This window comes from Cydia pomonella, chromosome 17, assembly GCF_033807575.1.
Source record: "Cydia pomonella isolate Wapato2018A chromosome 17, ilCydPomo1, whole genome shotgun sequence".
In the NCBI taxonomy this organism is placed as follows: Eukaryota; Metazoa; Arthropoda; class Insecta; order Lepidoptera; family Tortricidae; genus Cydia; species Cydia pomonella.
In genome coordinates, this window is record NC_084719.1 from 4,915,421 (window position 1) to 4,940,949 (window position 25,529).

The 25,529-nt window shown below is 38.1% G+C and overlaps 1 protein-coding gene, 1 long non-coding RNA gene and 1 other non-coding gene across 3 annotated transcripts in view; 1 reads left to right on the forward strand and 2 right to left on the reverse strand.

The window, feature by feature from the left end:
- LOC133527030 (ras-specific guanine nucleotide-releasing factor 1-like) overlaps positions 1–25,529 on the forward strand; it is a 105,374-nt gene that overhangs the window by 54,546 nt on the left and 25,299 nt on the right. The window contains exons 6-10 of the mRNA XM_061863917.1: positions 19,269–19,416; positions 20,642–20,758; positions 21,153–21,250; positions 21,799–21,856; positions 24,071–24,242. Of these exons, the coding sequence (XP_061719901.1) occupies positions 19,269–19,416; positions 20,642–20,758; positions 21,153–21,250; positions 21,799–21,856; positions 24,071–24,242 (593 nt within the window). The remainder of the gene's footprint in view (positions 1–19,268; positions 19,417–20,641; positions 20,759–21,152; positions 21,251–21,798; positions 21,857–24,070; positions 24,243–25,529) is intronic.
- Positions 1–25,529, reverse strand: part of LOC133527033 (uncharacterized) — a 351,591-nt gene that overhangs the window by 23,210 nt on the left and 302,852 nt on the right. The gene's annotated exons all lie outside the window — the stretch shown is intronic.
- On the reverse strand, positions 14,246–14,317 carry Trnaa-ggc (transfer RNA alanine (anticodon GGC)). The gene has a single exon. It is a non-coding gene; the product is annotated as a tRNA-Ala (tRNA).

A 25,529-nucleotide genomic window follows, 5' to 3' on the forward strand; every position in this document is an offset into this window, starting at 1 on the left:
TCCGACTCAGGCCACAAGATGGCAGACCCTCCAACGCGCACGGTCCCTATATCAACTGCAAGTTACTGTATCTATCAAATTCCGTCATACGCGCGGCTGTAATGCAGTGACGTCCAAACGTCATCTATATTGTGCTAAAAGGGTAACCAATATGAATATAAACTGACCATAATAATTATTATCGTTGTTAGTGATGAACATGGATATTTTCTTCCTATGTACAATAATGCGATAAGGAACTTCGCTCCAATATCCTCATCCCAGATCCCAGTCCCCCCTACCCCCCAGTATTTTAGGTACCTAAATACATGTACAGGTACTTAGATGACGCTGTACGGTGCCATGTGTTTTGTGGTAACTGGATTCACAAGCTTTAATGTTTGGGCCTTGGTCCGTATTTTACCTGGTGACCTATAAAAAGGTAAATAAATAAACAATAAAGTTTAGTAGACCACGGCCCTGACCCGGTGTTCCAGTTATCCCGGTGGTCCAGGTGAGACGGATGTTAGTTGACGTTACATCCTGTCAAAAATTATTTGTTAATCGCTCAAATCGACCTGTACCCCTAGTGTAAATAAATTCGATTTCGAAACGTGACGTACGCGTTTGCGTTTAGTATTGGATTTATTTTTATTTTGTATTTTGTATTGGATTTAGAAAGAGCGCGCCAAGCGGGACGTTTTGGAAACTCAAAATCCTATACAAAATGAGACTTAACGCAAACGCGTTCGTCACGTTATGATGTCGATCAAATTTACACTAGGGATACTGTCCTTGTTTGTTATTTTAGATTAGTTCACGTAACTGCCGTATGGCGCTGTAATCTGAGGTGTAATGTAAGGCCAAGATGAGTTTGGCCCGATATAGTTATTGTAATGTATTTTTAACCATAATTATAGTTATTGTAATGTATTTTTAAATTATTACTATCTTTGTCTTTTGTATGTTTTATATTCATTTTGTTGATTATTTTTGTTACCTGTCGTTATTGCTTCACTAGCGGTGACAGCATGGTTCCATTTTTATCACTTGTTACTATGCCCGTCACTTTCGCACTTACATACTTGTTAGAACGTGACAGGCATGGTGACAAATGATAAAGAGCCGACCATCTTAGCCCTACAGGTGGTCTCATAGGAAGATCAGCGCTGGAAGTCGCCAGCAACATGCTGAGATGAGACCATATCGTGGCACTTTCTTCTTTTTATGTCTCTCTGTAGCGGTATCATGGTCACATTTTTTATCACCTGTCATTTTCGCACTTACATACTTGTTAGAACGTGACAGGTATGGTGACAAATGATAAAGAGCCGACCATCTTAGCCCTACTGTTTTGTATAATTATCTATTTTGTGTTAGTGCTTACGAATCAATTATTTATATCCTATTGTATTTGTAGATTTTTTTTTTCTTGAAGTTTGTTGCGGATTCTGATTTGTATCTATGCTTTTGACGAAGCCTACGCTGTGGATGATATCTCTGCTAATCTAAAAATAAGAGTTTGTAATTAAATTGTTATGAGGTATAGTTCGTTATAAAATGATTTATTTTCAAAGTTCATAAAAAAAAACAAATAAAAAAAAAACTTCTAGGTGAAACACTTCTTTAGCGTTATGGGTAAGTCGTGTTGGTTAAGTTAAGAGTTAAGACTAGTGTTGGTTAACACTCGAGTTCTTTGAGTCCTCTGCTTTAAGACACGACATTACTTTTTTGACTCATGCATTATAGTTGAGTCGGAACTCGAGTTCTCAACTTTTTAGAGACCCGATAATCCAGTAAACTTGTCGCCTTTTGTAACGGGGTTCGTTAGCCGAAATTTTCGCAGTTTCTTCGATTTTTGACAAAGTAGCGTTCGGCGCTCGAGGTCACAAACTTGGATTATCATTGGGCGAACATCATTTAAGCAAGTCTGCAGAAAAACAGAATTACCGGATTTGCGGCAAACGCTTATGTATGAAGTTACTGTAATAATACAATATCGATTCGGCCACGGCGACTGCTATCAACTCCGTTATTGTCTCTGGTGTGCTCGCAAGTGACTGACGTAGCCGATCTTGTTACCAAAAGCTCGCGAACACTGCGGCATGTGAGCACCTTTAGGCTCGTAAAGGTAAGCCTAAGCAGCAGGCAGCAGCCGAAGAAGGGGCCGTAGCAGGCAGCAGCCGAAGAAGGGGCCGTAGCAGGCAGCAGCCGAAGAAGGGGCCGTAGCAGGCAGCAGCCGAAGAAGGGGCCGTCAGTTCTAAAATGAATATTCAAAATTCAAAATTCAAAAATTTATTCTGCAAGTAGGCCTCAAGGGCTCTTTTACAAGTCAATACAACATTTATAGTAACATCATATAGTGACATGAAAAATACATAACAACATTTATAAATACAACAGCCAATACCTGGGTAAACATTACATTATAATAATCTTAAAATAAATAATTAATACAATACAATAGAGATGTATAGTCTCTATGGTTAAAAACACATTAAATCTGGAGATGTAAAAGGTCCCCAATGTCAGAGTACTAATACTAATAAAATTTGGAGGTGTAAAGTCTCTCCAAGTGTCAAAATAAAATTTATACTAAATAAATAAACCGCGTCTGGACTGTTAAACTAGCAGTCTCATAAACTAATGCTACATTCTGTACATAACTAGTATGTACCAAGTCAAGTATATTATACAATATGACAGAGACGTATAGTCTCCACGGTTAATACATTAAGTTACAGAAAAAATGCATTCGTATCCTAACCAATACGTGCGTACCAAACAGCTGTCGCTCATATTTCAAACAACTGAAAATACTAACACTACCCTCCATTTATATAATGGAGGCGGCACTATTTGTAAAAAGTCACCTTCAGTTGTTTGAGATAAAAAAACTGTTAAGACCAATTCGCAAACGTGTCGGTCCCCAACTATTATTGCCACCCTCCAAACTAGCTATGGTAAGAAACGGCCCTTACTGTCGATGTGTGCGCATTATGAATAAAGTGCTTGGTTTCCTAAATCTAGAAATTAGTGATAGGTTATTTAAGAGCCCTTAATCCTTGGAGCGTTCTCCGATTTCACGAAATAACGCTCGATAGATGGCGTTGGCGCTCGGTACGCGAGCGCCGGCAACGCGACGCGCGTTTCAATGCAGACTAGAATAATCTTGATAGTTTTCAATATAATTTCAAGCAACATTAATTTTAGTGTCATATGATATCATATGGGCACTCTTTATTTTATTGTATATGCACAGTAGTTTTTTTTTTATGTACACTACTACTAAGTGTACAGACTACAGAGTGTACTATAACCCTTGCTCTTTATTCTGTCTCTTTCACACCAATGGAAAATGAAGAAGTTACTAAATGACTGCAGGTATAAATAAAGTATATTAGTGCGATAGAGAGACAGATAGTGTTTCGTTGTCGTATCGTAAACGATTGGCATGTTGGCCACACACTTGCTTAGTGCCTAGCAAAAATACCAATCGTTTGCGTATATTAGTGCGATAGAGAGAGAGTAGTGTTTCGTTGTCGTATCGTAAACGATTGGCATGTTGGCTACGCACCCATGATACCTAGCCAAGAAGCCAATCGATTGCGCATATTAGTGCGATAGAGAGACAGATAGTGTTTCCTTGTCGTATCGTAAACGTTTGGCTTGTTGGCTACGCACCCATGCAGCCCAGCCAAGATGCCAATCGTTTGTGCATATTAGTACGAGAGAGAGACAGATAGTGTTTCGTTGTCGTATCGATTGGCATGGTGGCTACGCACCCATGCTGCGTAGTCAAGATGCCAATCGTTTGCGCACATTAGTGCTATAGAGTTTCAGTGTTATTTGAAATCACGTTAGGGTTTGTATTATTATTTTTGACCCGAATGAAGTCCATCCAGGTTCTTATGATGGAGTCAGGAGTTGGTCACCAGAACTCCTAATCTACTCATTATAATTCCATCGTGCTTGGGCTCAAAAGATTTGCCCTGACGAACACCATCGATCTAGATGAGGTCCAGGGTCTCATGACGGAGTCAGGAGTTGGTCACCAGAACTCCTAATCTACTCATCATAACTCCATCGAGTTTGGGCTCAATAGATTTACCCTGATGAGCACCATCAATCTAGATGAAGTCCAGGGTCTCATGATGGAGTCAGGAGTAGGTCACTAGAACTCCTAATCTACTCATTATAATTCCATCGTATTCGAGCTCAATAGATTTGCCCTGACGAGTACCATCGATCTAAATGAAGTCCAGGGTCTCATGATGGAGTCAGGAGTTGGTCACCAGAACTCCTAATCTACTCATTATAATTCCATCGTGTTTGGGCTCAAAAGATTTGCCCTGACGAGTAACATCGATCTAGATGAAGTCCAGGGTCTCATGATGGAGTCAGGAGTTGGTCACCATAATTCCTAATCTACTCATCATAACTCCATCGTGTTTGGGCTCAATAGATTTGCCCTCACGAGCACCATCAATCTAGATGATGTTCAGGGTCTCATGATGGAGTCAGGAGTTGGTCACTAGAACTCCTAATCTACTCATTATAATTCCATCGTGTTCGGGCTCAAAAGTATTGCCCTGACGAGTACCATCGATCTAGATGAAGTCCAGGGTCTCATGATGGAGTCAGGAGTTGGTCACCAGAACTCCTAATCTACTCATTATAATTCCATCGTGTTTGGGCTCAAAAGATTTGCCCTGACGAGTACCATCGATCTAGATGAAGTCCAGGGTCTCATGATGGAGTCAGGAGTTGGTCACCATAATTCCTAATCTACTCATCATAACTCCATCGTGTTTGGGCTCAATAGATTTGCCCTCACGAGCACCATCAATCTAGATGATGTTCAGGGTCTCATGATGGAGTCAGGAGTTGGTCACTAGAACTCCTAATCTACTCATTATAATTCCATCGTGTTTGGGCTCAAAAGATTTGCCCTGACGAGTACCATCGATCTAGATGAAGTCCAGGGTCTCATGATGGAGTCAGGAGTTGGTCACCATAATTCCTAATCTACTCATCATAACTCCATCGTGTTTGGGCTCAATAGATTTGCCCTCACGAGCACCATCAATCTAGATGATGTTCAGGGTCTCATGATGGAGTCAGGAGTTGGTCACTAGAACTCCTAATCTACTCATTATAATTCCATCGTGTTTGGGCTCAAAAGATTTGCCCTGACGAGTACCATCGATCTAGATGAAGTCCAGGGTCTCATGATGGAGTCAGGAGTTGGTCACCAGAACTCGTAATCTATTTATCATAACTCCATCGTGTTTGGGCTCAATAGATTTACTCCGACAAGCACCATCAAATTACCATTATGATGAATAGATTAGGATTTCTGGTGACCAACTACTGAGTCCATCATGAGACCCTCGACTTAATCTAGATCGATGGTACTCGTCAGGGCAAATCTTTTGAGCCCAAACACGATGGAGTTATGATGAATAGACTAGGAGTTCTGGTGATCAACTCCTGAGTCCATCATGAGACCCTGGACCTGATCTAGATTGATGGTGCTCGTCAGGGCAACTCTATTGAGCCCATACACGATGGAGTTATGATGAGTAGATTAGGAGTTCTGGTGACCAAGTCCTGACTCCATCATGAGACCCTGGACCTCATCTAGATCGATGGTGCTCGTCAGGGCAAATCTTTTGAGCCCAAACACGTTGGAATTATAATGAGTAGATTAGGAGTTCTAGTGACCAACTCCAGACTCCATCATGAGACCCTGGACTTTATCTAGATTGATGATGCTCGTCAGGGCAAATCTATTGAGCCCAAACACGATGAGGTTATGATGAGTAGTTTAGGAGTTCTGGTGACCAACTCCTGACTCCATCATGAGACCCTGGACCTCATCTAGATCGATGGTGTTCATCAGGGCAAATCTATTGAGCCCAAACACGATGGAGTTATGATGAGTAGATTAGGAGTTCTGGTGACCAACTCCTGACTCCATCATGAGACCCTGGACCTCATCTAGATCGATGGTGCTCATCAGGGCAAATCTTTTGAGCCCAAACACGTTGGATTTATAATGAGTAGATTAGGAGTTCTAGTAACCAACTCCTGACTCCATCATGAGACCCTGGACTTTATCTAGATTGATGATGCTCGTCAGGGCAAATCTATTGAGCCCGAACACGATGAGGTTATGATGAGTAGATTAGGAGTTCTGGTGACCAACTCCTGACTCCATCATGAGACCCTGGGCCTCATCTAGATCGATGGTGTTCATCAGGGCAAATCTATTGAGCCCAAACACGATGGAGTTATGATGAGTAGATTAGGAGTTCTGGTAACCAGCTCCTGACTCCATCATGAGACCCTGGACCTCATCTAGATTGAAGGTGCTCGTCAGGGCAACTCTATTGAGCCCAAACACGATGGAGTTATGATGAGTAGAGTAGGAGTTCTGGTGACCAACTCCTGACTCCATCATGAGACCCTGGACTTCATCTAGATCGATGGTGCTCATCAGGGCAAATCTTTTGAGCCCAAACACGTTGGAATTATAATGAGTAGATTAGGAGTTCTAGTGACCAACTCCTGACTCCATCATGAGACCCTGGACTTTATCTAGATTGATGATGCTCGTCAGGGCAAATCTATTGAGCCCGAACACGATGAGGTTATGATGAGTAGTTTAGGAGTTCTGGTGACCAACTCCTGACTCCATCATGAGACCCTGGGCCTCATCTAGATCGATGGTGTTCATCAGGGCAAATCTATTGAGCCCAAACACGATGGAGTTATGATGAGTAGATTAGGAGTTCTGGTGACCAGCTCCTGACTCCATCATGAGACCCTGGACCTCATCTAGATTGATGGTGCTCGTCAGGGCAACTCTATTGAACCCAAACACGATGGAGTTATGATGAGTAGATTAGGAGTTCTGGTGACCAGCTCCTGACTCCATCATGAGACCCTGGACCTCATCTAGATTGAAGGTGCTCATCAGGGCAACTCTGTTGAGCCCAAACACGATGGAATTATAATGAGTAGATTAGGAGTTCTAGTGACCAACTCCTGACTCCATCATGAGACCCTGGACCTCATCTAGATCGATGGTGTTCGTCAGGGCAAATCTTTTGAGCCCAAACACGATGGGATTATAATGAGTAGATTAGGAGTTCTAGTGACCAACTCCTGACTCCATCATGAGACCCTGGACCTCATCTAGATCGATGGTGTTCGTCAGGGCAAATCTTTTGAGCCCAAACACGATGGGATTATAATTAGTAGATTAGGAGTTCTGGTGACCAACTCCTGACTCCATCATGAGAACTTGGACTTCATCCGGGTCAAAAATAATAATGCAAACCCTAACGTAATTTCAAGTGAAAATGCGTTTTTCAGAAAATCGCAGCCAAATAACACTAGACCTTACTCATAGTGTTGTGTTCCTGCCGGTGAGTAAGGTTGCCAGAGCTCAACGAGGGGCGGGAGGGGGTTAGGGTCGGCAACGCGCATGTAACTCCTCTGGAGTTGCAGGCGTACATATGCGGGCCGTATGCTTGTTTGCCACCGACTTAGTATTAAAAAAAAAGTAACAGAAAATCCATCAATAAGCGAGTCTGTTAGGCATACTGTAAAAAATGAACTTTTATTAAGATTTTCTAATCGCAGTATATAGCACTTCTCGGAACTCCGTAGCTGATTACGATCGCAACGAATGCCTGACAATCGAGCACAGGTCCGTCCTCTAAGCGCGCTCCGCGCGGACTGAGAGCGGGGCGTCGCTGCTGCGTGATTTATACGTGTTTTAAAAAAATATAAATTTACGGCAATGTAGGTCCCATAGTTACGATTTTTTTTTTATAGGTTAACATAAAGTTACAGTTTGCTATAATATTATTTTTAAAGCAAAATATGCGTACAATTTGCGGAAATAAAATATAATAAAACCCTGTTTTCGCCATTAAAATGAAGAAAACTCGGAAGGTATTTTATCAGTTTTTTCAAATGAATCTTCGATTGTTAATCATTCCAGCCCCTCGTACGAGATATGTTGAATCAAATTGTAGTCATTCATGTACCAAATGATTCTTGTTTATAGCAAAATTGAGAACCGAAACGCCACATCTCACTGCAAAATTTGGAAAAGACTCCCAAAAAACCTCATTAAAAAAGAGGTTTAAAAGAGAAAATGAAAATTTGAACTGTTGGAGCCCCTAGTTTAGGAAACGATTATTTAAGTACGTTATCAGTTTTTGAATAAATACTAATAGTTACGTCGTAATCTTGAATGAAAAAGGAAGCATTTTACAAAATACGCTCGTCTGTAGGAATAAGGACTCTTAAGAAACGGTTAAAGGAAATATTAATAGAAAAATGTTATTATTCAATGGATGAATTTTTTGATGATAATAGTCTGGAGTGTGAAAATGATTGTTTATGAATTTTATGATATTATTGTTATTTTTTTATTTTCGTATGAATGATGATTAACAATGATTTTGTAAATATGCTTCTGCATGAATTATTTATATTTTAATACTTATATACTTGCTTTGACATTTAATTATTTAGTTCTAGAAATTAATGTAAATTATAATTTATAATTTTAAGTCCTAAATTGTACACCCTAGCAGGGTATCATGTACCTACTTGACTATATTTAAGACCAAAATGTACAAATGAACATGATTCAATGGAATAAATGATATGATATGATATGATATGATAAGTTTGGAGATGTATAAGTTCCCCACGGTCTGAGAAAAATAATAATACACAATAATAAGATTAGGAGGTGTAAAGGTTCTCCAAATGTCAAAGAATAAAAAAAATAAAAAATTGTATGAAATACTTATTTATTAATATGTAAAACAATACGCGCCTTACCACTTTATGTCCGCAAGGTATGCGTAATGGATGTGTAAATTGCGTAATCCGTTTATTTGAAACGCATAAAAAGGTAAAGCGCTTATTTTCAGGGTTCCGTACCCAAAGGGTAAAACGGGACCCTATTACTAAGACTCCGCTGTCCGTCCGTCCGTCTGTCACCAGGCTGTATCTCATGAATATACTGATCTGTCAGTGTCTGAAAACTCGGATTGGCATGTTTCAATCATAATTTAATATATATTCCATGTTCAGCTGATTAATGTAAATTAACGAGTATCGAACAATTTCCCATCGGTGCCCAGTTTTCCGGGTAGAAACCGACCTTGCTCTACTACCCCATATTCTGTAATCCCTTATTTCACGGGGTTGATACCGGGAAATAACAATTTCAAGTTCAATAGGAACGTAAATAAACGAACGTAATATTGTTAAGGCATCGGAGTTTTTATCGCACTGTAAGCCGTTATAGCGAGCTATGGAGTCAACATTAGCAATAAAATTCAACCCATATTCATACTCATACTCGTTTATTTAATTAGTGATTTTAATGTTATAATCAAAGACAAGAACCTAGAAGAGTTTATAAACGATCCTTTAATATAGTTTTTGAGTATATAAATATTAAAAATAAAAATAATAGGCATTTTTTGTATCGTGTTTCATATCGTGTAATAATATTTTTTGTTGGAATATCAAATATAAACGGCGAAATAAAAAATATGCAAAGTTTTTGGACATGCAAACTTTTTTTTTTTTATTCTACGTCGGTGGCAAACAAGCATACAGCCCGCCTGATGGTAAGCAGTCTCCGTAGCCTATGTACGCCTGGTGGACGTATGGATTATGGTCAGATTTTTTATTTATTGGAAAAGTAAAAAGCACTAGTTCGCAAAAAACAACTTTGTGAATGCTCAACAGCTATGTAAAGTAGCAATTTTTGAGCAATTGTATTAAAAAAAATTTATCGAAGCAATCGAATGAAAACGCTTTTGTATGCTTTTATTAAATGACTGTAACAAAAAGTTTAGTTTCCTTGTTTGTTTAATACACCCAAGCTGAATTGAAATCTATAAAATTCGCATAGTTTAAAATTAAGTGTGAGAATTCGTGCTTTCAGACTGCGATGATAAGTAAACAGATAAGTAGGCCAATTCTGGTTTAACAATTTGATGAAAAATTTGATTTTAATGATTTGAGATGAGTTTAGTCGTAAATTAACAAACTGTTTGCTTGACAAATGTTTGTATAGCATCAAAAAATATTTAGATTTGAATGAGTAACGACAAATTCCGTAGTATGTGTTAATAATATTGACATATTAATTATTTTCAACTATGCATTCTTATTATTTTCAAACTTATTTTTTTTTTCCTGATTATTACCTACTAATTATTTTATAGCGACTGACTGACTTTTTCCTATTTTTCTAACTATTTAGTTTAACATACAGGGAGTTTTCTTACAACACTACAAATTTAGATAACTATTGACGCGTAGAAAAATAAATAGTTATTTTATTACGTAAAATACACTGTTAAAAATCAAAAATATGTATTATTTAATAAACTAACAATCTATTATTTAGTTGAGTGACAATAAGATGAAAGTCAGTTAGACGTTTCTAGGTCTATCATTTAACTAAAGAGGTTGACAAATGATTAATTATTATGAAAATACAAATTGGAATCATACTCTACGTAGCGTGACGTCATTCTTCCGTCAACGACATGAAATGTACGGGCCCTGGTGATGAAATAGGATTGTGGACGAAGTGGTCCTGGGGGTCTACCACGAAAACCGAATATCGCAAATTACGGGGATCTTTTGTCTTTTACTCTTACTAAGACGTAATTAGAGTGACAGAGAAAGCCCGCAATTGACGAACTTCGATTTTCGCCGTTATAGTCCTGAGCCCAACGCTGGAATGAGGAATTTAGAGGGGTGTCCCTCATTTCGCGCTCATTATTCTTTATCTGCGCCATCGTGCGCGGAATGACTGACAGCTTTTATTAAACAAGCAGCTAATGAATGAATGAATGAAAATCATTATTGTCACGCAGCTATTGGCCCATAGATAAATACCTTATTTACTTAGCGAGCTAAGCGAAGTCAAGTTCTTACATTCAACTTAATAATAATAATAATGTCCTAATTAATAATGTCCTAATATATGTGTAATTGTAATAATGTCCTATAAAAAAATAAAAAACTTGGAACACACGCTAGGGGCACGTCCCCGCATTCCGATGCTTTTAAGCTGGACTATCAGAGGATAGTTTGATGGACAATAACTTAAGTAAATTTGATATAATTTAAATGATATTGGGTAAACGTGTAGTTGAGGGTATTCTATTTTAGTCATTAAATTATGAGCAGGCTCGATCCTACGCACCTACGCACCCTGGTCCGCATAGCTATTTCTACTACTTCTGAAGCCTAAAAGTATGGAATAGTGACGCTAAACACTACAATTCCTGATTAATTCCAGATTCTAGACATAACTTTATTACCTAACTAACTGCTTTGGCTCAGCGATCCAAAAAGAATCTTGGCCTCCGAAACGAGAGAACGCCACCTGTCCCGATCCAGCGCGGTTTCCTGCCATGAATTGGCATTCAGCGGACGCAGGTCCGCCTCCACGACATCACACAACTTTATTACCTAGGCATCAGAAAATATATAACTGCAAATAGATACATTTCACGCTCGCGTTTCGATCGCAGATGTCTCGATGGCGTAAAATTGATGGATTTGCTCTCGGGTGGAAAGTATTTTACATGCTAATTCTCGATATATTTGCCGCTAGGGTTGCCACTTATGCATTAATAATATCTAAATATTATTTTATACATATTGTAGATCACTACACCTTATAAAACAAAGTCCCCCGCCGCGTATGTCTGTCGGTATGCTCGCAATAAACTCAAAAACTACTTAACGGATTTTCATGTGATTTTCGCCTATTAATAGAATGATACTTGAAAAAGTTTTAGGTATACAGGATGTAACAAAACAGTTTAACGGCATATCCGGTTTCGTATTGTGATTAGGAAAAAGTAGAAAAAAATATGTTTTCATGCATTTCTTTTTCTATGGGGCAGGTCGCCTAACTCTAAACCGGCCAATTCTCCAAAGGCCAAAAATTTTAATTATGAACGTAAGTTCCGAGAAAATCAATAAAATTTACCTGGTGACAGAAGAGCAGGCGGCTTCCTTGCACAACGTATCAGCATTGCGATACAACGAAAAAATGGCACCAGCATCTTTGGTACAATGCCTCAAGGGCCTATTTTATACTTAAGGTAGTTATAGTAGCATCACTGTGTATATCCATTATGTATAATATTATTGTAAATAAAATATGATTCTCCTAATAAAAAAATATTTTATACAAAAAATAGATGGATGAAATTGAAATCACTATTGATTTATCCAAAAATATGGTTGGTTCGTTTGATTTGAAATCGAACGAAACAAAAAAAAACTCTTTTCCAAGTGTTTTTTTTCTTAATTATTAATATTGAAGTAATTAGTAAGTTCTAATAAAATTTAAAAGTGAATGCATAGCTAAAACTAGCTAACAGAAGGAAAATTACTCTCCATAGTCAACATAAATTAACCCTGTGCGTTACGGTATCCAAAATTTTATATTTTAATTATATTTTCTGAGTGGCAGCCCTGAGCTTATTCCTCTGGATGAGCGCGAAATAAGAGCGCTGGAAGCCGAGCGACGTGACATTAGGTACGTCGCCTACTTGACTACCGGGTAATGAGGCTGTGTGTGTGTGTGTGTGTGTAAAAAAAAATGGGGAAGCACCGTGGCCTTACAATGACTTGCTTAATAGTACCTATTTTACTAGTTAGTTAGTCTGTTATTGCTACTAATGTTTATGTTAGCTTAATGTTTATCTAATCTGCCTATCTAAAGCTATGTATTACAATTGTTTGTAAGAAATCGCACTCGCACTATAAATATAGCTATAAATCAAGTAAGCAATAACTTACTTAACAATGTTGGAGGGTAGAATAAGTTTTCTGCCAACAAACTGCTATGCAGTTTGGCAGATAAGTGATCATAGCCGATGTAATTTCTCTTTTATAAATAAATAAAAAATAAAAAAAACTCGAAATGTAGGCTGACACAATTAGAAACGTTTTTTTACGATTCTCGATTAAATCTGTAAAGGTCATATAATCGATTATATTGGTGATGATCAGGGGCCGTACATTTTATGCCGTTGACCACTATGATACACCATGGGCCACTTAAACCCGACAGATTTTAAAGCTGTATTAATTGACCGCATTTATTAGAGACTAAAGAGTCGTACAAAGTTTCCATAAATCGATCTTGCTTTAGAAATAATGTAAATTTTTGTAAGAATTTCTGTTATAAGTTATAACAGAAACAAATTCTCACAAAAATTTACATTTTTTATATTATTCTGTTATAACTTATAACTTAGTGAAAAACGTCTTTTTAGCTGTGACGCTACCACTTGGTTTAGTTAGACATACCTACTTAAAGTAAAGTAAAAAATGCTATTTCGTGTATTTTTATGGCATTTGTCATCGTAAAAACGTATAAAGTTCAATATAAAAACTTAAATTTAGCGTTAACCCCCTCAAATTCAAACGGCATTGTAAGAAATTGATGAAATATGCATTTTGTCGAGTGTATTCTTGTATCTGTTTACGTTGTTATCTGCGAAGCCCCACAAGTGAGTGTAAACAGTCGGCCCAATTCGAATAATGCTTATAAGATTTTGACGACCGGTTTAGCCTAGTGGGTAGTAACCCTGCCTACGAAGCTGATGGTTCCAGGTTCAAATCCTGCTAAGGGCATTTATTCGTGTGATGAGCATGGATATGTTCCTGAGTCATGGGTGTTTTCTATGTATTTAAGTATTTATACACATTTATATATTATATATATCGTTGTCTAAGTACCCTCAATACAAGCATTATTGAGCTTACTGTGGGACTTAGTCAATTTGTGTAATAATGTCCTATAATATTTATTTATTTAAGATATCAGTCAATCAATCAATTCGTTGGGGACTTGGACCAGCGGTATGACCCTCGCTCCGGATCGTACCCAGTACAACAGATCTCATTGGCCAATTCTGGGGACTTTTTTGTTTACCTTTGCTTATTATTATTTTAAAATGATGAAGCCCGTTACAGATATCATTATTGGTTTGTTTTGGACGAAGCATGTTGCTGATTTGCATCTGTGGCCAGCTGACGAAGCCTGCGTTGGGGATATTTTATATACAAACTGGATATAAATATTTATTTTCCCTTTTAATTGTGGAACGTACTACATTACAATCTATAAATTGTATGTACAGATGTCAATCACAATGAAAAATTCAACAATGATCAACTTTGGTCAACGTGGGACTCGAACCCACAGCTTTGGATTGCCGGTCCAACGCGTTACCAATTGCGCCAGCTGACCATCCGTCATTCACCGCGAATTTAACCATTGCAACTGTGACAACGTTACTAGCGACATCTGGTTTACAACCATCCATCGATTTTGTCGATGATTCCCTCAACGTCAAAGTTGAAAGACAAATGGCCGGTGAATATCCACGGTGCAGTTTAATCAGATGCTTATAATATGTCAAAGCGATACGATACTGATTTGTCAGTGACAAAAGTAAAGCAAAAAATATTACTTTGCTAATCCCCGAGATAATAACGTGCTAGTCAATCAGTGCTAACCCGTTATACTTACTTGCGTATTTTTACATGCAATTAATGTTCTCACCCTCCCACCGCAAAAATAAATCTTGTCCCAATGGACTGAAACTATATTTTTAAAAGAATGAATGAAGAAATGTCACTTTTGACACTTACAGATCGGTATCGTATCGCTCTGATATCTTATAAGTATTGCTCGAATTGGGCCGAGTCTCGATCGATTGTGACTTGAAATAGATGTGACACGGTTGTTATGGCGTTACCAGCAAACCCGGTATCAATGATGCAGTTCATTTAAAATAAGGGTTGAAAAAATAAATGTCAAACGCCAACTCGTGGTAGCAGTTATAGTTCGAGTCATTCCCGATGACGCACAGATTTGTCAAATCTAACCTTTAATAACATGACTATAGGAGTCAAGGCACGCGTCTTCGTGAATGACACGAGCTCTAAAATTATACAAAAAGTTACTTACCACTTAACTTCAGTCATTCCAGAAAAAAAAAATTGATTTTATCATTCTGATTTTGGGACCCGGGTACGTCCTTAAACTACGTCCAAAAGAGAGGTATGGGCAATGTGAATGTCATCTCGCTTTGTGTGGTAGAGCACAGCACAGCGGATGTCATTCCAGATTTAGATCAGAACCCAACTGGGGAAGTACCTCTACCTTACAGAAAACCGTAGCCAAATAACACTTGACCCTACTCATATTGTTGTGTTCCTGCCAATGAGTATTAAGGTTGCTAGAGCTCAACGAGGGTGCGAAGTGTTAGGGTTGGCAACGCGCATGTAACTCCTCTGGAGTTGCAGGCGCACATAGGCTACGGAGATTGCTTACCATCAGGCGGGCCGTATGCTTGTTTGCCACCGACGTCGTATAAAAAAAATCAGTCTATTAAAGACTAGCTGTAGGGTGTAGCATAACATGAGGGGTGGCTGCCCGCCTTCGTAGAGTAGAGTAAAGAGCGTTTATTCGTGGCAAAATAAAAGAAAACAACAAGTAAAAAAAACATAACAACATATTCGGACCGTGCGAAGTGTATGATGGGGGTAAGTAAAGCAATCCCAGCGCATACGGTGGTAAAAATTAGAACTAACTGCGGATAGTACAAGTTATATGGCTCGAAATGAAACTTTGATTTACGATTTCTCTTGAAATATTAATTTAAATCGTATGGTGTAAGGGACCATTGTAATCTGTATGAAATGCTTAATATAACTAACGTATTTAATTTGATAATTGTTAATAATGTATCCATGTAAATAGCTTTGCAAATGCCACATATTACTTAACCTTTTCCTAGAAGTTAAGAATAGGTATAGTAAGTTATCCTTAAAAGATAGACATATATACCATTTTGTAGACCTATGAATGAGAAACAACCCCACCATACATTGTGTTGTTATAGCTCAAACAGATTAGGCAGCGTTTTCGATTAAAGCTCCTAGCCAGCGTGATTTTTTCCGACAATATCGTTTTATTTCAACCAATTTAGACAAAACCTTAACAAGTTATATACCTAAGTCTTCCTCAAGAATCACTCTATTGATAGATGAAAGTCGTATGAAAATCCGTTCAGTAGTTTTTAGTTTTGGAGTTGTTTTATAAGATGTAGTGAATTGACTTTTTCCCCTAGACTTGCGGACACCAGATTGCGTGACAGTCGTGCACATAGCGAATAAGCCACAAAATGGTCCCGACTCAGCATGGTGCTAGCCTGGCTGGGCTAGCGCTGGTCTTCCGTCGGGGCCATGACCGTGTACACCGACTTCACATAATCTGTCTTAGCCTAACCTAAGTTAATACAAATACAAATACAAATAATTTATTCATAACACCAAGTTACATGTCAGGCTTAGGTCTAGGAAATACATTAGGTTTATTGCATAATGTACAATAGGTACAGGTACATAAGTATATAACACATAACAATCAAAATTAATACAAGCAAACTCATTGAGTAGGAAGTTCGTAGAACTCATCTAATGAATAAAACGCGTGGTCATGGAGCCACTTACGTAGTTTTAACCTAAAGGCCACTATGGAAGTTGCATCCATTTTAATCGCGTCCGGCAGTCTGTTATACACAGACGGGCCCATGACATACACCGACCTCTCCGACTTGCGTAGATCGTGTTTAGGTGTGACGAGCAGATGGGCGAGCTTATTGCTGCGCATGGCGCGGTACGGGTTCACACCTCGCTGCCGAAATGCATCCAAGTTCTTGTGTGTGAAGAGAGCTACTTGGTAGATGAGTTCGCAGGGAAGGGGCATAATATTTAGTTCTTTAAATAGCTCTTTGCACGGGGCATCGTCGGATGCGCCGACAATGGCACGTACCGCCTTCTTCTGCATTCTGAAGGCTCGCCCGGCGTCTGCAGCCCGCGCCCACAGCTCGACGCCTTTAAGTTAAGGATTATATTTCATAATTAGGAACTACACTTCCAACCAACAAGTCGTGTCCATTGACAACACAGCCTACATGGCGACCGCAAAGATATACACAGAGGTATAGACAAATTATCAACCCGATTCGAAGAATGATTAAGATACGTTTAAGATCTTGGAAACATCGATAACTAAACGACATATCAAAATTGACGTTTATTTCGATTCCGCTGTGATCCCAATAAGATCTATCTACGATATTTCTAACGTCAATGTGACATAGCTTGCCCGAATCGAGCTGCTTCTGTCAATTATACGACATATAAACGATATCTAAATGAGAACTTATCTAAACCAGAACTTATCGTTATCGTATGTGAAGCTGTGTGTAAAAGTAAAAGGGCGGTTTCGTTTAGCTCGTTTAGACCAAATGTAGGGAAATGAAACGCGTATAATATAAGCTCATACCGCCGAAACGACCGTATACGTACGTAATAATACGCTAGTCTGCAACGACCCTTAACATATGGTTTATTTATTCTGACTACTAGTTTAGAGGTTACCTCATATAACTTCCTTTCTATGAAAAACCGTCCATTAGGTATAAAATAGTAAATATAAACCTCAACAGAAACACCCGTCATTAGCAGAAAAGTACACGGATACAGCCATTAAAATTATTAACCGTACATACAATCTCTGTCCACCATCTTTGATGAATCGTATGAGAATCTGAAAACAAACTTAACTTTGCCGCCGCCAAAGTCGCTACTCTCTAACAAATGCGTCAAATAAGTTTGAAATTATGTTAGTTCTCGTTTTGCTCACCGTCAAAGTCAAATTGGTAGCGCTGTACATTACACGGGCATTTTGTCTAGTTAAATATTAATCAAGGCTTGCGTGAGGAAGGAGGTTTTACTATTTTCAGCCGTAAGCGCTTGTAATAAGGTTTATTTTTATTAGAAAGCAATTAAAATTGCTCATAACTGGTTGGAAACATTTAAATGTAACTGGCCACATGGGGTGAATAATTTCAAACACATATTTTTAGCTGTCGGAAATAATTTTTTAGAACATTTTTCTGCTCGTTTCGTAACTTAAGTACTTAGTTTTAATTTGGTTTTAATATTATTTTGTGCCAGTAATAAACACTCGTACGTACTGCATTTGTAATACGTTATAATCATGGGAGAATTGGTAGTTTGCGTTATAAAGCTATACCTTTCTTTGTTTGTTTTTGTGGTGCAATAATGGTAGTTTATTTAACTGCTACATAATAAAAGGCATTAAAATACACGATGGTTTTAATGCCTAATTCACTACATACACTATTTTATCTACACACATATTAACATTCTATGATATATTCACTAACCCAAATTACAGCCAACGTTGGGGCATCGTTGTTCTCATAGCGGGATTCGCAGATATGTGGTGGCGTCACCGAAATATTTTTATCGCTCATTTTACACGAAATATTGGCTATAGTTACTTTATAGACAAGAAAACATATTCATTTTATACTTAAAACTAATTAAAAGATAAACCATTTAACGAAATGGTGGTAAATGAAAACTTTTTACACGAATGTCACTCATTCGTAGTTTTTTTTTTTATTCAGAGACAAACCTAGAGTCGGGGGCTTATTTCCGTATCATTCGATACAAAGTGACATGCGAGATATGTCAAAATTGTATGCAATTGACATTTCATTTCTAACAAAAAGGCATCTCGAATGATATAAGAATAGAGGTGAAATCGAATTGCTTTTTTTTCAGATGTGTTCCAAATTTGAATATCACCAAATCCATTTCATTCATTCAATTGCTAGATTGTCTATGTTTTAAAGAAAGAGAAAAGAAATAGCAATAGGTGTCTGTACCACCATGAATGAGGATAGTAGGATGATTTGAATAGCTTTTTTCAAGAGACAGAAAGAGATAGCAATAGGTGTCTGTACCGCCTTAAATGAATGAAGGTACAGACACTGGGTCTATTTTATATAGCATAAGCTTGCTCGTCATAACTTAAAAAAAAAATACTTTCCACCCTAGGGTGTGAAAAGCTATTTTCCACCCGGCTATCTGCTCATGAAAATCACACTTTCCGAACAGGAGAGATGAAAACATACATACTAACTAACTAACTAACAATCTTACATACTAACAGGGAAAGTTAAATATAAATAATAAACAGAGCGTAACTTTGATTATCCTGCAGAGGCTAGGTTTGTGTGCAACATTCCAGAAATTTCATCAATATATATTATTTTTGTGAAACGATTAATTTATACCTATTTCTTTGCCCCCAGCTTCAACAAGCTGCTCCTTCAAAAAGAAGAGCTAGAGCAGAAGCAGCTTCACCTACTGCAGGTGGTTGAAAGCGAGAGAACATCTCGGTGGCAGTACGCTCAACAGTGCGATGAATTGAGCAGCGAAGTCAAAAAGCTTAGGACTGAGGTAGGTTGAGGTTAAGGCTACAAATGTTATAAAAACAGATATTGGTGGTAGCTTAGGATGAGCTGAGCAGCGGGGTTAAAAAGATTAGAACTGAGGTAGGATGAAGGTTATGTCTACAAATATACTTCCCTTTGAGAGCGTAGATGCGTATCCTACCGACCGCACCATTTTTAGTAGCTTAGGACACAGGGAACGTGAATCAAAGACGGGCACTGCTTTAAGACTGGTTTATTACTTTTCTTCAACAACCCTCCACATCCTAATATATGACAGCTGCAGGTGGTTGAGAGCGAGAGGACCTCGCAATGGCAGTACGCTCAACAGTGCGATGAATTAAGCAGTGAAGTCAAAAAGCTTATAGTTGTAGTGAAATGTACTAGGTTTCTGTGTTGCGTGGTTATAGAAAAACGTTTTGTCTTGCCCTGTTTTGGAATATGCAATTATGTTAAGTATTAACCGGTTCAAAATAATAATAAAAAACATGTAGATAGTACTTATAGAAAAATATGGAAAGCACAGCAAAAAAAATGTAAGCCAATTGCAGTGCGGTTTAATAAAATCATTCAATTATTGTCATTTGATAGTCCTTGTTTGTGTGATGAGCACAGATATTTGTTCCTGAGTTAATCGTGTTTTCTGTATTTAGGTTTTTGTTTTCGATATTTAGGTTCCTGCCAAAGTTTGAACCCCACCTAAGGGCCTTGCCGGCTAGCAACCGCGAAACAATACTGTATTGGCGCGATAGATGGCGCTACAGGTTGATAAATTCACTTAATTAAGGCTGAGTTACAAGGATGTTATCTCATATGAGTTCAACCTACGGCAGGAACCTAAATATCCGTTATTTACCCTACGGGGGGAAAAACGATTCTATATGTATCGACCCACAACACAAGCCTTCTTGAGCTTACTGGGGGCTTAGTTAATTTGTGTAAGAAGGTCCGTTTTTTTTTCTTCTCTAGTTATATCAGTCTGCGATCAGTCAGACTATAAGCAGATTGGTTGAATGCTTAATAACGTGACGAGCGAGTCCTCCAGTGAGGGCTTCTACTTTTTTTTCCCCTTTCTATGTATGAGGGAAGATGTCTTTTCTTTTAAACCTTTTTTCATATCCCTTGTTTGTGAGTTTTGCTGCCAAGTCATTTGGATAGTGGCTTAATCTACGTTGATATGATATAATATGGTATGATATATAAATAATTATTTATTTATTTATTGTTACCAGCTATGCACGTTCAAGAAGGAGCACGATCAGCCAACCCGCGCGGAGTCCGCGTCCACCTCCCCCAGCCACTCACCAGACATCGACCCGGCGGAGCTGCGCAAAATTAAAAAAGTCCAGGTATGAACCCAATTACTTATCATCTGGGTGTTTAGCGATACAGACGGCGGACATTGTGGACGCCCTCTGCCGGCTCAAGCCCGTCTAGGGGACATCGGACAATAAGTAAAGTCAAATGGTGCTTAGCCAAGATGCCTATCGCTAAACGCTAATATATCAAACAAGGCAAAACGTTCCGGAAAATGAACGTATTTTTTGAAGACGTATAATTTGGGTACATATATCTTAAATCAAAAAATGTGGGGTCATTCCAAAAATCGACTCTGATGTAATTTATTTATGGGCCCTGGTTGCCTTAGTTGCCTGGCTGGTGGGCCTTAGTAAAATAAACGATATTAATTTTTTATTTTTTTAATGTCAAAAAACAGAAAAATATCCCAAACCAAATTTTCAGAGCTTTTTCCGAGGCTGGCTGTGCCGTCGGCGATGGAAGCAGATTGTCGACCAGTACATCAAGAGCCCTCACGCTGAAAGCATGCGGAAGAGAAACAGGTACAGTAACGTTAGTCATAAGACTCATAAGCTACCTAATACTAGTACCTACAAGCAAAGAGAATTGATTGTAATAGAGAGGTAAATTCTAAGAAAAATCGTGCCCCTTAGTCTGGCCCCGATAGCCCCCGAAATCGCGAAAAAAATTTACCCTCCCATACAAAATGTCAAGGTCAGACTACTGATGTGCCGAAGGAAACTTTCCAAAATTGCGTAATTTTCGACGTTGGAAAGTTTCGGAAACTTCTTATTATTTTGTATGGGGATTGAAAGTTTCCGAAACATAAAATGGAAATTTCATAGATTTCTGTGAAATTTTCAAGAAATTTCCGAGAACTTTTCCTATTTTTTGGAAACTTTCCGCAACTTGCACATCTGTAGGTCAGACAGCCAAAATGTATGAAACAGTCAAATTTTTTTTCACGATTTCGGGATTGGTCCCATAGTAAAAGTTGCTCAGTATTACCTATATATTCACCCCGTAAATTATTACAGGTGACTAAATTAACATCCTGTATTATATGCATGCATGTAATTTTTGCTTCCAGCTTGGTCTTCAAAATGGTTGAGGCAGAAGAAGAATATCTAGAACAAATGGAAATATTGGTAAGCTGGGACGAAAACAGTTTTAGTATATTTAGGTGCATTCCACGAAGATATCACTTATCTAAATATTAATTAGTTTAATTACAAGTCTATTCATACAGGTGTATTTTGATTTAAATAAGAAGCTTTGAATCAAAGCTTTAGATCTGGATTAGTTGTGGATCTGTTCATTGGATAAATCTGTTATTAAAATTAGAATACGTCTATAGTTTTGAAAATTCGAAGCAGCTGATTGTAGCACTGATAATGGCAATTCATGGCGTGGGGTATGCCCGTGAAGTTGACCACCCCAAATCGTTTGCCCGCAAATGGCATATCTATATCGTTTGTTCATCGTTAGTTCACGTTTGTTCAGTAGGTAAAATCGTAAGGACCCGATTTTAACATGCATTTTTTTTTAAAACAAAATGGGGTGGCTGTCTTCACGCTAGCCACCCCAAACCACTTTTTGTAATTTTTTTTTGTCTAAATAGCAAGATTTTCGTTAGTTCATGACTATTCAGGCATTAAAATCGTAAGGACCCGATTCCTTCATTTTTTTTTCATTTTTTTTGTGGGGTGGCTGTCTTCACGCTAGCCACCCCAAACCACTTTTTGTAATTTTTTTTGGTCTAGATAGCAAGATATTCGTTAGTTCATGTTTGTTCAGGCATTAAAATCGTAAGGACCCGATTCCTTCATTTTTTTTTTCATTTTTTTTGTGGGGTGGCTGTCTTCACGCTAGCCACCCCAAACCACTTTTTGTAAGTTTTTTTGGTCTAAATCGCAAGATATTCGTTGGTTCACGTTTGTTCAGGCATTTAAATCGTTCGGATCTCATAAAATTTGCCATAAAAAAATAAAATCGAAAAATTCATACAGAGACGCAACAAGCAACCGAGATGGATACAAACGATTCTATGGACTAAATAGAAAACTATAGACCATATATATGGTCTATAGGTTAAAACTGTAACGGTTATATAACCGTTACAGTTTTCAAAGTGGTGTAGCTGTCTTCACACTAACCACCCCAAACCGAAATCAGCCAGAGAAAAATAAAACTTGAAAATTTGAATAAATCAACTTATGTACCTTATTCAACGGCTAAAAAAATAATGAGAATCGGGTCCTTACGATGTCACTTGCAGAATATAGTCAACTAACCATGTTGATTCAAGACAGATAGGTCATTTGCGGGCGTTAAAATCAGATTTGCAAGAAAAAAAATTATACTTGAAAATTTGAATAACTCATTTTATGCTCCAAAGTCAAAGACTGAAAAAAATAGTCAGAGTCGGGTCCTTACGATGCCACTTGCAGAATATCGTCTTTGGACCATGCTTATTCAAGATAGATAAGTCATTTGCGGGCGTTCAAAACAGATTTGCCAGAAAAAAATAATATTTGAAAACTTTAATAACCCAACATATGCTCCTAGGTCGAAGGCTGAAAAAAATAGTCAGAGTCGGGTTAAGTGTCCACGAAAATCAGCTTCTATAGAAGGTAGAGGTAAGGAATGAAATTTCCATGTACCAAAAAGTGTCCATCAAAAACCCTTAAATAGGTGGCGCTACAATACCTAGAATATTTGAAAAAAAAAAAGAAATCGTAGACAGACAGCGCACTTCACTCCGTCAATAACGCCTAGGTTCTTAGCTACTCTAGCGCTACACTGGAGTGTTTTGGAACCATTATTTATAACTGACAGCTGGACACTTTTGCAACAGTTCTGCCTATGCAGATTGCATTCCTTACCTCTACCTTCCATATCAGCTTCTTGTATTTTTCTATGAACGAAGAATGACAGTTTTAAGTAACTCCCCGGGACGTATACTCATATATGTGAAACAAATGCTTCTGCTTGACATAAATTCTATACATCTCACTCGCACTAATACTTATGCCAATATGAGCGAGATGGATAAGAACTTAGTCACGCACACGCCATCGCATATGTTAGTTTCAAATTGGTGGTAGCCGAACAGAAGATCAAAAGGTACGTTTCGACATATACAAATAGACCGGCGCTGTATTTTGTCATTTTCACGTCGATGACATTATAATATATAGTCTGTCAAACCATTACCGTCAGTAGAAAAAAGCAGCAAATTTAAAAAATGTAGGCGTGAGGGGTACTGTTCCATATGAAAATTTTAATTCGCGCCTTTTTCTACTGACAAACTTGTTTGACCCGCTTTAAGTATTATACACATCAGCTTGCTTTCTCCCCAGGTAACCTGCTTCCTGCGTCCTTTCAAAATGGCGGCCAGCTCCAAGAAACCCCCCTGCACCCACGAGGACGTCAACTCCATCTTTCTGAACAGCGAGACGGTACTCTTCCTCCACCAGATCTTCTTCAAGGGTCTTACGTCTCGCATGGAGTCTTGGCCCACGCTCGTATTAGGTAAGATGCCGTAGATTTTAGATGCATGCGTGTTCGTCTATCGTCTACGCAACTAATTGAAATAAAAGAATTGGGCTCACAAATATTTTTTCACGTTCTGTAGATATTAAAACCGGCCAAGAGGGGTGAGGGAGGAGGGGCTACAAGTTTTTTTTCTTTCAGTGCTGTTTTTACCGAAAATATTACATTTACTGTTAAAGCCAAAAAAACCGTACCTTTTGTGTATTTTACAACTTTGTCGGCATAACGGGGGGTGTACCGCGAAAACCAATATTCGCAAATTGCGGGGAAGTTTCTCTTTTACTCGCAATAAAACATAATTACAGAGACAGAGAAAAATGCCCGCAATTGACAAGTTTCGATTTTCGCGGTTATAGCCCGGATTTAGGTATATATTCGTGCCGAATTTCAGCTTTCTAGCACTAACGATCACGTCGATCACGGAGCAAAGCCGCCAAAGAACGGACAGACTGATATGGTGAAACTATAAGGTTTCCTAGTAGACTACGGAACCCTAAAAAGCTTAATTTACAAACTTAACCATCCAAATGATATTCCAAACCAAGCTTAATTTATATAGCAACAGTTACTTTAATTGACTTTTGCGGAAATAAAAAGGATATAGCCACCCAGAAGCCTATAAAAAGGTCCCCATTCCATTCTATTTGGAATCGTTTTTTTGACAAAACGAAACTAATTTGTCTTGCCAAGTTATGATGTCTGGACGGCTAGAGCTAAAAGCAATAAAGTTGTGAATTAAATATAATACAAAAATGGTGACTGTCTTCTCAGAAACCATACATCTTATCTGTCTTTGTGTGGAGTCTAGCACCATCTACAATAAGCTTCATCGGCTAGGGCTCTCCCCATAAAAAGCAGCCCGACATTGCGTAGAAGATGGACAATTTTGAAAAGATAATACTGAAAATAGAGAGCAATAAATCAAAGATTAAAATTATCAATATCCTAATATCGGTGGATTTTTTAAAATACTTATTTCTTCATTCGATACAACTAAATCTCTAGAAGTATTATCTTTACCTCCAACGGCATGATTTAAAATTGTTTTGCCATCGCTCTCTAATAAAAGTAACTTTGATGACGAAATACATAAAAAACCGCATTAAACGACCCAATGCTACCATTATTGATCTAGATCAATAAGTCTACCTGATGGAAAACCAATTTTGATAAACAGTAAAACGTGCAAAAGCATGACAATCCCGTCAATGGAAGTGGTGTATCAAAACACCAAGTAACTGATGTTTACTTAAGGCATTTCAGCAA